A 12,644-nucleotide genomic window follows, 5' to 3' on the forward strand; every position below is an offset into this window, starting at 1 on the left:
AATCTATGGAGGACCCAGACCGCCAAATTAAAACTAAACAACTATATATGGAATCAATATGTTGTTTAAAATAAATGTAAGCATTATTTGATTTATAAAATTTAAGACAAATTATTTTTTCTGCTTTTACTTTTGTAGTTTTGTACTATGTATTTTTGCATTAATTGCCTATTTACCTATTCATTTATTTTTCTTAAGATTAATGCATTTATTTTTGCTGAGGCTCATAACACAAAAAGCACCTTTCAGTCAGGTGACTGTTAGAAAACCCAGGTGCTCATGTCTCAGAAAATAAAACTGAGTTTTTAAAAAAAATAACCCTATTAAACATATATATTGGAATAAGTATTAATAAGCAGACTGTAGAAATTTAACTGTGAAACCAGAAAAAAAGGTAAGACAATTAACAAACAAATGTCAGGCTATATTATATTTTATATATAAACACTTACATTTGTACAATATGTTTGATGCATTTTTTTCATTATTTTTATTTATGGGACGGTTTCAGTCCTCCATATATTTAAATCTCTGCAAAAAAATTCTAAAACCTAGACTATAGAAGATGGTTTTCATTAATGGAAAATACAAACATTTTTTAATTCTTGGGTCAAAACATGCAAAATCACTCATGCTGCAACTGCTGCTCCTGCTGTGGTGTCGCTTTCCCTCGATGCATGACGAAACAACGTCGTTGTTGCCAGGCTGCATGTCACGGTTCATGTGATTGTCTCGTCATCTGCAAACAAAGCGCTCTTATGCGAGGAGTCAGTAATGGTCAGCAACAGCAAGCATGCAGACTCTTTGAGGATAGTTGCACCTTCTTTATGAACCCCATCTCATCACATACTTTAAACCAGGAATGGTATATAGATCAGTTTAGAAACCTTTGCGGTGATTATAAACCCTAACAAATGTTTCCGAGGCTTGTGTTCAGCTTTCTAATAGCTTGATAAATTTAATAAAACTGTCTTTATTGTGTGTTTTCCTGTGGAAACACCAGCATAGGTGCGTTACACCCTACAATGGGCTCCTGAATCTACGCTGCGGTATGTGGTAGAGAAGTCAAACTGGCTTTTTAAATGGATATTGTGTTGTTGCACCGGCAGTACAGGTTATAAAATGTCCCTGTGGTTAATCAGACTCCACAAATTAACAAGTAGGTAAGTAAAAGATTTTGGGTTTTGTAACCTGATTATTTTTAGTAGTTTTTAAGGACATGAGGCTGCATTTTATCATAAATACTCAGTTTAAGTTCTCAGTGGCCAAGTTGTTTTTAGACGTAGGCTTTTTTTTTTTTTTTTTTTAAATCCTTCTATTGCTCTCATTGCATCCTACTCCTGCATGCCAGCCACGCTTTTCTGTCCCGGGTTATCTCCCTGTCGTTTCTGATCAGCTGGTGTGTTGTGTAGATTTAGAGATGGAGGGTTTTAGCTTCTCAGAGCGGGAGGAAACAATCAGGCCATCTGTGGTGGAGGTGGAAGTGGGGGAAGCTTGTGGAAGGCATTTCTGATAACCGCTGTGGGTGGGAAAATGGTCTGCTCCAAAAAAGATTGAGTGTGACGATTGTGCGCTCAGTTTATGAGAAAGAACAGCGGTGTTGGGTTCGGTAACAAGAGAGCATTGTGGTGGGACGAGACGGGGAGGCTCAATGTCTCTGCCAAGGGTCAGAGGGCACGGCCAGTCGCCTACCCTCTCAAGCCAATCACACTTGATGGGCGGTAATTGAGTGTTTGGCTGACCATTAGAAGATGAGCAGAGGCACTGAGTGGGGTACAAGTGTGAGAAAGACTTTTATGTCAGTGGGAAATTACCCGCTTTTTAACTTACAAGCAATTTAAGCTGCTTTTTGGACCATTTATGTGTCATTTATAAATCTGACACCAAGTTCACCTTTTTTTCAGCTGGTGCTGAGGTTAAAAGGTCTACACCCACCCTAGAGGGCCTCCGGGTCCTCCTGCTGCATGGTTAGTGCTCAATCGGTCCCCGGGTATTAAAACAGCGTACCTCTCAGCCTCTAACTGAAAAGCAAAAAAAGGTTTCAACATTTCTTCAAACCATAAAAATTAAAAGTATTCCAACCAGCAGCTGAAACTTTACATTATTAACATTATTAACTCCATCATATTAAAGCTGCGTACACGCTGGAAGTGATTCGCAGTGATGTGGTGACCAGAGGCCGCAGAAAGATAAAGATGTTCCACGACTTCAGATGACTTCAGATGACTTCAGGCACCTGCAGGTGAAGTAAAAGTGGAGGCGATGGCAAGTGGGTGGACTTAAGTTTTTCTCAACTTCCAGGCGAGCAACTGAAGAGTACCGCTGATTGATACCTGACTTTCTAGTAAATACTGTACATTTGAGGCAACCAGAGCCAGAAATGTGTCCATCAGCTTCAAAGCAAGCACAACAAACTAATGGCTCCCTGCGTGGACACAGCTTAAGACTGTAGCAGGACGTCAACCACTGCTTCATCTGCTTCACGCTGGGGTGATCCTCTAGTTCACACTGAATCGCTACAGGGGAGCAATCCAAGATGGTTGGATGGGAGACTCAATGCGCCATTCGCCTGTTTCCCGTTCCAGGCAACATTGCCTAGGTGACCATCTAATGTATTTACTACCCCCTTGTATTATCCCAATCAGCAGTGTCCTAGTTGCTTTGAATTGCAAGTAGTTATTTCATCTGATTTCACTTGAAGTCACTGAATATCATTGAGTTCCTCTGGTATCTGTTGCCACGTTGCTCGTAGTTGCTTCCTGCGTGGACGCTCTGTAACAGAAACCTGGCTAGCGTGTTGGAGAAGGAAAGTTGAGACAGTCTGGAGCCAAGTAGCAGCAACTCAGCCCTTTACGCCTCGTCGCCGACACGACGTGTTTCAGATGTGTCAGCGTTCGCGGGCTTCCTGCAACAGCACGAGTGAAATTACCGTAATAACCACATGTTGGCTGTGAAGCACAATTTCTCCGCTTTCAGAAACCTTTTAGGTTCACACTAATGCAAAGTGCGCTCGTGTAAACATGTCAGTGAAGATAGCTCATTGGTAAAAGGGTTAACTGTCAAAATACTACTACATATTGGGGGTGTGTAATGAATCAAATTTTATTTTCAGTTACAACAAGATAATCTAGATAAAATGGTTAATGAGCTGCATTCTCTCCTTTTATATTCAAACACATCCTTTTTCTCTTCTTTTTGCCTCTTTTTAATAGTCTGCCTGCCTCAGACTGTGGCAGATTTAGTGCAAAAGACACTTTTCTTTTTTTAAAAGTTGAATGGATCCTCAGATTCAAATAAATAATCCTGATTTCAATATAATTTCATAATAATTAATTATGATTCTTGCCATAATCAATCAGCCCTACATCATGCCTATAACACACATATCGAGACAGCAGCGGTTAACATCTGACCCTGCAGCAGTACTAGAAGTAGTAGTAACACCCACTAAAATGTAAAAATATGGGCTTGAAATATGGTCCTGTTAGGAATATGGATGATAAATCATACATTTTAACATCTGCTGCAATATGAACCAGTGGTACCTGTTACTGTTCATATTTCTCACATTCTTCACATAGAGACATTTATTTTGGACGGTGGCCAAGAAATCCGACCTTTTCAGCTCCTCTGCCTCTTAGAGAAGCAAGATGGGAACAAAAAAAAAATCCAGCTGATGTCATCTGAGCCGCACCGATCCCCGTCACTCAGCTTTAATTGGCTTCAGGCTCTCGGCTCAGTCAGACATGGATTAGAGTCTGTCAGGGGCTCAGAGGCCAGCTGAAGGTGTCACAGCCTCTGTTTGAAGTGTTAACTGATGCCACAGCCGGGGCTCGGCTGGATTAACAGGGTGGGTCACATGTTGGCTCTGTGGATGAAGTGTTTGGTGTCGGCTTGTTTTACGGTAAAGATTCCCTGAATTAGCTTCTTATCTACATCCTCACTTTCCCAAAATTAAGGCTTGTGGCTTTCTGCTGCAGATGCATTAAGCTCTGCTTCAGGAATGCTTGGATAATGGCATAATTCTCCTCATGCAAAACACTAAAATTACTGGAATTGCTCATACACAATAGACGCTTTGGTGTAATTACGGAAGGCCGAGAGTGGCTTTCGCCAGTAAGGACATTTCAGGCCAAGCGGAAAAGAATGAGGGTGAAGTTAAATGTAGCTTCTCAGTCTGTGGAACAGTTCGGCTTACATTTTTCTCTATTTTAGGCCATTTTAAACGCCAAACCATCACTCACTTGCACTGATTTGCCCATCTTACTTTGTAATTTAACTACATGGCGTGGTTACTGCTACTGCAATAAAATATAGGCTTGTGCAGATTTTAGTAGTATAAAAAAATCTCCTTGTGTTTCCCCTCCAGGGAGAGGGAAGCCCTCCACACTCCCGACCCTCTAGAGGGGTTCATTAGTTCCACCGTGACATTTCAGCATGTTTTATCTGGCATGTTTAGTGGGCTCGGGCTGAGGCCGTCCACTTTGTCCCATTAAGAGTCCCTCATGGTCCACTTTCCCATGGTCATCCGGTCATCCGACGCCCATTTCCTCCCTCCCTCCCTCTGTCCGTCCATCTGTCAGTCTGTGCCGCTCTTCGCTGCCAGTGTCTTTTTCTTCACTTGGTAAAACAGGCGGGCGTTGGATTTCTCTGGAGTTACATGTTGGAAAAAACAGACATGGCACCCCCAGTAATCCCCCGTAACCAAGAACATGAGGTCACTGAGGCTGTGAAACACTTTTGTGGGTTGTTCTGGCATACAATGGGGACAGTTAGTGCGGAGAAAGGAAGTCAGAAATTAACTTTTTATGGTCTGTTTCAACAAAAAAGTGCATTTCATTAATCATAGGTGTCCCGTGCAGAGATCTGAGCCGATGTTTTAAGAGCATAAAAAACTATTTTGACAGCGTCTCACTGTGAGCAGTTTGCTCCTTCCTGAAAATAATTTACTGCCAAAGTTGCAACAGTTTTGCTTGTTGCACACGCCAGATTTCTGTGGTTTTAGCTTTGTTTATTTCAGTCCTTATGACTTATTCAGGGTGGGCGGGGCTTCACGTCCTTAAATGCACCAATCAGAATGTAGCAATATTTGAGTCAAACTTTGTTTTCTTCCTTTGGCAGTCCAATGAAACTGCACAGTTTTTATATGTTTTTCATAAAATTAAAGTTGTGCTTTTTATATTATGGCATACATTCACCAGTCACTTTATTAGGTACACCTTGCTAGTACTGGATTGGAACTAGCTTATGAATTTCCCGTTCTACCACATCCCAAAGGTGCTCTATTGGATGGAGGCCATTTCAGTGCAGTGAACTCATTGTCGTGTTCAAGAGACCAGTTTGAGATCATCTGATCTTTGTGATATGGTGTGTTATCCTGCTGGAAGCAACCATCAGAAGATGGTCACACTGGGGTCATAAAGGGATGGACATGGTCAGCAACGATACTCAGGTTGGCTGTGTTTTTTAAGTGATGCTCAGGTGGTATTAAGTGTGCAGAGAAAATATCCCCCACATCATTACACCACCAGCAGCCTAAACTGTTGATACAAAGTAGGATGGATCCGTAATTTCATGTTAACTACGCCAAAATTTAGACCCTGCCATCTGGATGTGGCAACAGTTTTTTTAATCTTGTAAAATTGTAGCCTCAGCTTCTTTCCTTCCTTGCTTAGCCGACAGGAATGGCACCTGGTGTGGTCTTCTGGTTCTGTAGCCCATCTGCTTGAAGCTTTGATGTGCTATGCATTCAGAAATGCTCCTCTGCATACTTTGGTTGTAATGAGTGGTTATTTGAGTTCCTACCAGCTCGATGATGTCCAGCTTATAGACAGCATTAAAGATGGACAGAATAGTGTTTCAAAAATGGATACGAGTGCCAAAATTTACATTTTTGTCCCTCTGGAATTATTCAGTTGAAAAATCCCACTAATCAAAATTTCCAAATTTTCCAATTTGGCCATATTTCCATCTTAGGAGACAGCTGTTTGACTGCAGAACTTACTATTAATTTATATGATTTTGACTATAAGTCAGTATATATTTTAAAAACTTTTTCTGAGCTTCTGTGTTACAAGTAAAACAAGACAGTTGGAGCTACACAGAGCTGTGCATGTTGAGGAATTACCCTTTTACCCCTCTGACAGCATGACACAAACAGCTGGATTCATACCGTTAACATTCATCCAGTGCTAATTATTCTCGTGCAGTTCAGTGAATGTAATCAATGCATAAAAACTCCTTTACATCGAGCTTAGCTCTCTCATGCTAGCACACCCGGTCATCAGGTTTTTTAGCAGGCTCACACAGAGGGCCAGATAACCATTTACTTTTGCACCAGCAGCCACTTTAGAACCAGATGACTTGACAAGCAGGTCTTTGGACAGGTTCAGACCTACAGCACTGCACTGCCCAGCTCATGCAACTAATATGACTGCACTGTCAAGTTCATAAGGTTAGTTAGTTCTACCCTGTCCTAGTTTAGGCCATTATAACTGGACCATAATTCATACCTTGCACTCAAAGCACTTTTAACATTGCAAACTGCATCCACACACACACACATTGTTAACTGTCTCTTACACACACGCAAACACACATGGATGCATTAGGAGGTAGTTGGGGTTCAGTACAGCCTTCTGAGTAGTAAATAACCTGCTCTAAATCCTGAGACACCATAAACAGCAAGCTTTAGGGGACCACAGGTGAGAAGTGGGTAACCATTGAGGATTGTAAGGAGTCCATCCAGGAGACGACACTGAGACAAATAGTATTTTCTGTACTACTGCACCCTTCACCCTCTTAGCAAATGATTTTAAAAACAAACAAACTTCTGAGTAATTTCTAAAGTTAACTTTGATACGAATAAACATGTATGATTTTGTACTAAGATCACAGAAAAAAGGTGAGCCTAGTGTACCTGTATTTTCCTGGCTTTGTTGACAGCCATCATTAAAAATGGCCACCATTATGAGTTTTTAAATGACTAATAGATAAAAAAATAATCCCAAGAGAGTTTATGCAGCAATTTTGATTCTTGAACCCACCTGAGAACACCCCTTTAATGCTATGCTGCACTAAAATGTCTTAAATGGATGCAGCTGGAAGTCTTTTTGCAAACAGGAGAGTTGCCTCCTGCTGGCTACTAAGAATAATGCAGAAGTCTTTGAGCTCTGTGATCTCTGTAAACAACTTTCAGATTAATTTATGGGCCCAACTGCTAATTTCAGGTCATACTGAATACAGTGTAAAGTTGTTTTTGTAAATGATGCTCAGTATTAAGGAGGATTATACGAGGTATACTCGTAAATCTGGCTTCAAAACACCAAGATGGTGATGACAGAAACACCTCAGCTCGAGGTTTCATAGCAAGACTGACTAATAGCTGATGTCACGGTGGCTGCATTCACATTTTGTGTTTCAGTCTTTTTTCGTTTCTGAAAGAAACGCCTGTCTTCAGCTGTATGGTGGACCAAGGATTTCAAAGCTGAAATGATTTTGCTTCATTTTCTGATCCAGAATCAGCAGATCTGTCGCAACATGCACAATATTTTGTGCTGTACGAAATCTAAACATGTTTGTTTATATATTTATTTATTTTATGGTGCCCGAGGAGGTAAAATAATATACAATCATGCCAGGAACAAGTCTTAAAATAAGCACGTTCCTTATTCCCCGGTGCTTCCTTTGCATTTTGGCTCACAGGGAAAAAACAACAGAAATAAATTAAGACCCTGAGACTGAGATTGCAGCTCAGATAAAGAAATTAGAAAACTTTGCATAATTGTTATGTAATGGTCCTGAAACCACAATGTTAATGTTGCTGGCAGACATCAGTCTCGCTCGTGGGAGACTTGGCTGTTGCCGAGCTGAAGGGTCGGGTTAGCGGGAGAGCTGTGGCTAAACCGGACAGCTTCCAGATGTGGAACTGGAGTCGGGGCTCGGCTTGAAGAAAATCATTTTCAGTATACCACTTTTGATTAACTGTACGTGCACATTTGTGCTGTCATTTGTCATTTTCAGAAATTGCATAAATATACACAAATATATGGTTTCTCCCACAGCTGCAGCAGCTGTGTTGCCGTGAGACGAAGCAGTAGCAGGTGCCGTCACTGAGAAGCCCTCCACCCCGCCCTTCTCAAGCTCGAGTTGGATCAGATCCCAGAATCCCAAAGGAGCCGGGCTTTTCGTGGCTGCTGTGCAGGTCGAGAGTGTTAGCAGGCTGACTGCAGTTGTAGCTGGTTGTCCTGTAACTTTCCATGACAGCGGGATAAGCAGGTAGAAGGTGAACAAAATCCTTAAGACATGCTGGGAAAAATAAGGCAACTTAAACAGCCCCAAATAATGACTGTGCTTAAACTCATAACATTCACATCATTGGGAAATTTGGGACCTCTGTAACCCTTTAATGCACAGATTGCAGTGACAGGCCTGAAATCATATACTGGGCCAAAAATGCTGTTTCTCCCCTGTGAGGCCGATTTATGCTGTCATCTATCTCGAGGCTGCTGCTTCTCATTTCCCTTCTGTGCTATTTCAGTCTATGGGAATTGAAACGCCTGCATTTTTTAAATCATTTTTGTGACCCACTCTCAAAGTCTCACAGATGCCGAGCCATAAATGTCTTGTTGTAATCATGTTTGTGGTCAGTTTTGTTCTTAATTCGCCCTCATTGCTGAATTTAGGCTCTGTGGCTTTACTGTGTGACCTGCAGGGTCAGTGCGGTTTAGGGTTTGTTGTTCCATATGTGCTCATCATGGGTCACTTAAGTTAGCAGCTATCTTTACACCAGTCTCCTAACTCAGTGCATGTCACAGTGGAAAGTACCGAGTTTGTGAAATTCATGTATTCTCACATTAGAAAGCCGGTCTTAATATGTGCTGGAAATATTTTAATTTGCTCTCTCTCTCTCATCATGACCATAATTTACAAAATGAATGAAACTAAAACTCAAAAAGAAAGTCCTTCATAAAGAAACCACTATTAATAAAATGCTGTTGTATGTTTAAGGTTTTTCCTTTGCTTGTGATTTGCTGATCATTTCTGTGCTTCAAGCTCCCACAGAATTAGAACTGTCTCATAATGAATCCAGCTGATTTTCTTTGTAGTTCTTTGTCTTTTTTTGTTTAGAGCAGCACTTGAATGCGGGTTTTCTTTTTCCAGTGTGTGCACTGACTAAATCTTCACTTCCTGTCTACCTCCCTCACACAGAAGAGAGCAGCATCTCTTTACTCCAGCTGATTGGAGAACCTCCACTAGACGAGTTCACCAGTGTCTTCGGACCAACGGGCCAGCCTGTCTATAGGTTCACGCCTTCAGCGGTGCCGAGCCAGCCGGCTCTGGTCCATGTCCCCAACCCTTTCTACCGCCACTTCTCCCTCCTCTTCTACATCAAGCCCTCCACTCCCGCCGCCTCCGTCCTCTTCGCCATCACAGACGGCACTCAGAAGATCATGTATGTCGGCGTCAAGCTCAGTGCGGTCAAGTCTGGCCGTCAGAAGGTGCAGTTATTCTACACCGAGCCCGACTCTGAGGCTTCGTACGAGGCGGCCAGCTTTGAGGTGCCGAGCATGGTGGACACCTGGAGTCGCTTCTCACTGTCCATCTTGGAGGACCAGGTGACCTTATACCAAGGCTGCGACTCTGAGCCACAGGTGGTGAAGTTCGAGCGTTCGCCGGACCCCATGGAGCTCGACTCTGCGTCGGGGATCTTTGTGGGTCACGCAGGAGGAGCCGACAGCGACAAGTTCCTGGTAATGTTAAAGTGGATCCTAACAAAGGCGTGACCTTTGTAATTTACTTTCATGTTCAAAATATCCTGAGAGAAGTTCTCTTTTTCCTTAATGATGGTGCACTTTTTACATTAACCCCCTGAATCTTAATCTGAAACTTGTGAATGAAATGCAAAACTTCTCCAGGAGTAGTTTTGTTCAGAGGAAGCAAGACTCAAATAGCTGCTCGCAGTATTTTAGGTAAAAATTAAAGTAATAAAAATAAGTTGTGACTTGCTTGAGACTGACGAGCTGTCAGCTGGTCACTAAAGTCCAGCTGAGAAGTCTAGAGCTTTTTTTGTCATTGCCATCCTGGTGTTCTGAAATTAGACGTGACAAGAAAGATAAGAAACTCAAGGATGATCAGCTAGTGAAACATGCCCTGATTTACCATCCTTTTTGACTCTATCTGGGACCATAATTTAGAGAATTATCATCCAGTTGTACTTAGTAACATCCTAAACTAACTCTTAAGACCATAAACTCATTGGCGAAGCATTTGTATCATGAAGTAAAAGTCCGTAAAAGCTTTTAAAGGTTCATAAAAGCTCAGAGAAAAAAAGAGTGCAGAGCTTGCTTGAGAAAAATAAAATTTTAAAGATTTCTTATGTATTGGTATCTTTTTGGCTTCCTCTGGATTCTGTCATCATGCCACCAAGCAAAAAAAAACCTCTGTGTTGGTTAGCTTGTAGCCATTTCCCTCATTGCCAGGTTTAAAAAAATGGTGGAATTGAATCTTGTGACTCATCTATTCCTGGCCAATCAGAAGCATGCAGTCTGTTGATGTAACATTTTCAGCTCAACGCAGCTCACTTGGAACCACGGCTGAGCAGGTACTAAAAAAGTACCTGGTACCAGGTACTACCACCTAATGGAAAACCCTTAAAACTGATCAGAGTCAAGTTGAGTAACTCTAACCACGACCAGGTGTTAACCAACAGGAAGTACACAAACACAGAGATACCGCATATACCTACTTTGAATGGTTCCAAAATATTCAAGAAATGTGCTAAAAGAAACAAGGGAGAAAAGATCCCTTTTTTATAAAACAGTAGGAAAACCTGCAGTAGGTGAGAAAAATGATCCCTTTTAAAGACTCTTATTTTCCATTTCCTCAGTGCCAAGAACTGCCAAGTTTTTGTTTTACACAGCCGTGTTTGCAAGAGACGTCTGTTGTCTATTCACAGACTCCAAGGAATCAGCAGAGGAAATGCTAAAGAGATGTTTCACAGTTCTGACAGGAATAAATGAAAAACAGCAATGAATCCTCCTCCAGATGTCACCCAGGGGACCCCGGAGAGCCTGAATGATACACTGTGTGCTGAAAGATCAGGTTATCTGGAAGTCTGACCTTTTTAATTGTCTCTAAAATCACCCAAGCAGGCAGGTTTGTGTCAGGGTCAAGAGCAACAAGAAGGCAGTATCACCTTTAACCTTTTAGACAGGGAGTCACGTGGCTGGCTTTGAAGTGGATAACTGTGGAAGAGATTAAGACAATTGCAATTCAAGCTCATAAAAACCTCACACATCTCATGGTACTAATGATCGTGTTTGCTGTGTGTGTGTGTTTTAGGGTGACATGGCAGACCTGAAAGTGGTGGGAAACCCTCAGGCAGCTGAGCGCTTATGTGACGATGAGGACGACTCTGACGCTGTGAGCTCTTGTTTTTTCTAATATTCCATTCAAACCACCTGAAGTACTTTTGTGAAACACGGTTTTCTCTCTGTCTCGCAGGCCTCTGGTGACTTTGGTAGCGGCGAGGGCGACAGGAGGCAGACAGGAGGCAGCGTGAAGGTCTGTATGAGCTTTTGTGGATGCTTAATATGAGTGACGAAGCACTCACGAATTTAAAGTGTGTGATTAAAGTAAGGAACAGGAACATGAGGGTGTAATTGCATTATGGGAATTGTAGGACTTGTTTCTTTGAACGTTTGAGCCACGTGAAGCACTAAATCACTTTCTGTATCTATTTAAATTAAGGCAAAGTCATCCAGTGCTGTGTGAACATCTCATTTCTTTATATTTTGCTTCCAAGCAGACAGATTTTCTTGTCATTTTTAAAGTGTTGAAAATCTGTCTTTGGACTTTGGCTGCTTTTTCACTCATTTTCAGTCTTTGTACCTGACCATTGAAAAAAAACCTAACTCAATGGACAAACCAGTGTTATGTCAAGGCATAAAAGACAAGTTGGAACCAATTTAAAATCTATCTTTAGGCACTTTGTTAGCAGCCTGTCACAAAAACAGATTTTTTGTTCCCATTTCTTTAACTGACTCTGAAAAATGCCAAAGATAACAGTTTGACAGACATAAAATTGTATTTTTGCACCAACAACCTGATTCCCAAAGACCTGAAAACTCATAGCATATCACAGCAGGGTGAGCAGTGTGTCAAAGTGGAGGACAAAAGAAGAATTAAAATGCATCACATGATATAATAAAGTCTCCTTTTTGCCACCTGATTTGAATAGAGGTGGAGCCAAAGATTAAAAAGTGTTGTCCACTTTTGTGCACAAAAATTGGCCCAAATGTAATACAATAAAATACAAATCACACCCAATACATGTGATGTGGCTGCATTTTACTGTGTGCCTATCCAGATGTTTTAAACTGCTGTATTTGTTCCCTCCACAGACCACCCCTCCACCTTTCCGTCCAGTGCCTGAACCTCCATTGATTTCCACACACATAAACAGACTCACACAAACAGGTAAACAGAGAGTTAATTTATGACTACAGAGCTTCAACGTGCTTTTCCAGGATGCTCATCATGTAACCATGCTGTGTAATGGAAGTTTTTAATCATACAGCAGCCGCTGCCAAAGAAACATCATGTAGACTCAGAGTGCTTTTAGCCAGAAATATGTGCACCGG

The 12,644-nt window shown here is 41.6% G+C and overlaps 1 protein-coding gene across 7 annotated transcripts in view; it reads left to right on the plus strand.

Moving 5' to 3' along the window:
- Positions 1 to 12,644, plus strand: part of LOC115795138 (collagen alpha-1(XVIII) chain-like) — a 54,872-nt gene that overhangs the window by 22,294 nt on the left and 19,934 nt on the right. For all 7 annotated transcript variants that reach the window (XM_030750980.1, XM_030750945.1, XM_030750961.1 and 4 more), the window contains exons 2-5: positions 9,211 to 9,752; positions 11,344 to 11,424; positions 11,506 to 11,565; positions 12,405 to 12,480. In XM_030750980.1, the coding sequence (XP_030606840.1) occupies positions 9,211 to 9,752; positions 11,344 to 11,424; positions 11,506 to 11,565; positions 12,405 to 12,480 (759 nt within the window). The remainder of the gene's footprint in view (positions 1 to 9,210; positions 9,753 to 11,343; positions 11,425 to 11,505; positions 11,566 to 12,404; positions 12,481 to 12,644) is intronic.

The sequence above is a fragment of the Archocentrus centrarchus genome, chromosome 2 (genome assembly GCF_007364275.1).
Source record: "Archocentrus centrarchus isolate MPI-CPG fArcCen1 chromosome 2, fArcCen1, whole genome shotgun sequence".
NCBI lineage: Eukaryota > Metazoa > Chordata > Actinopteri > Cichliformes > Cichlidae > Archocentrus > Archocentrus centrarchus.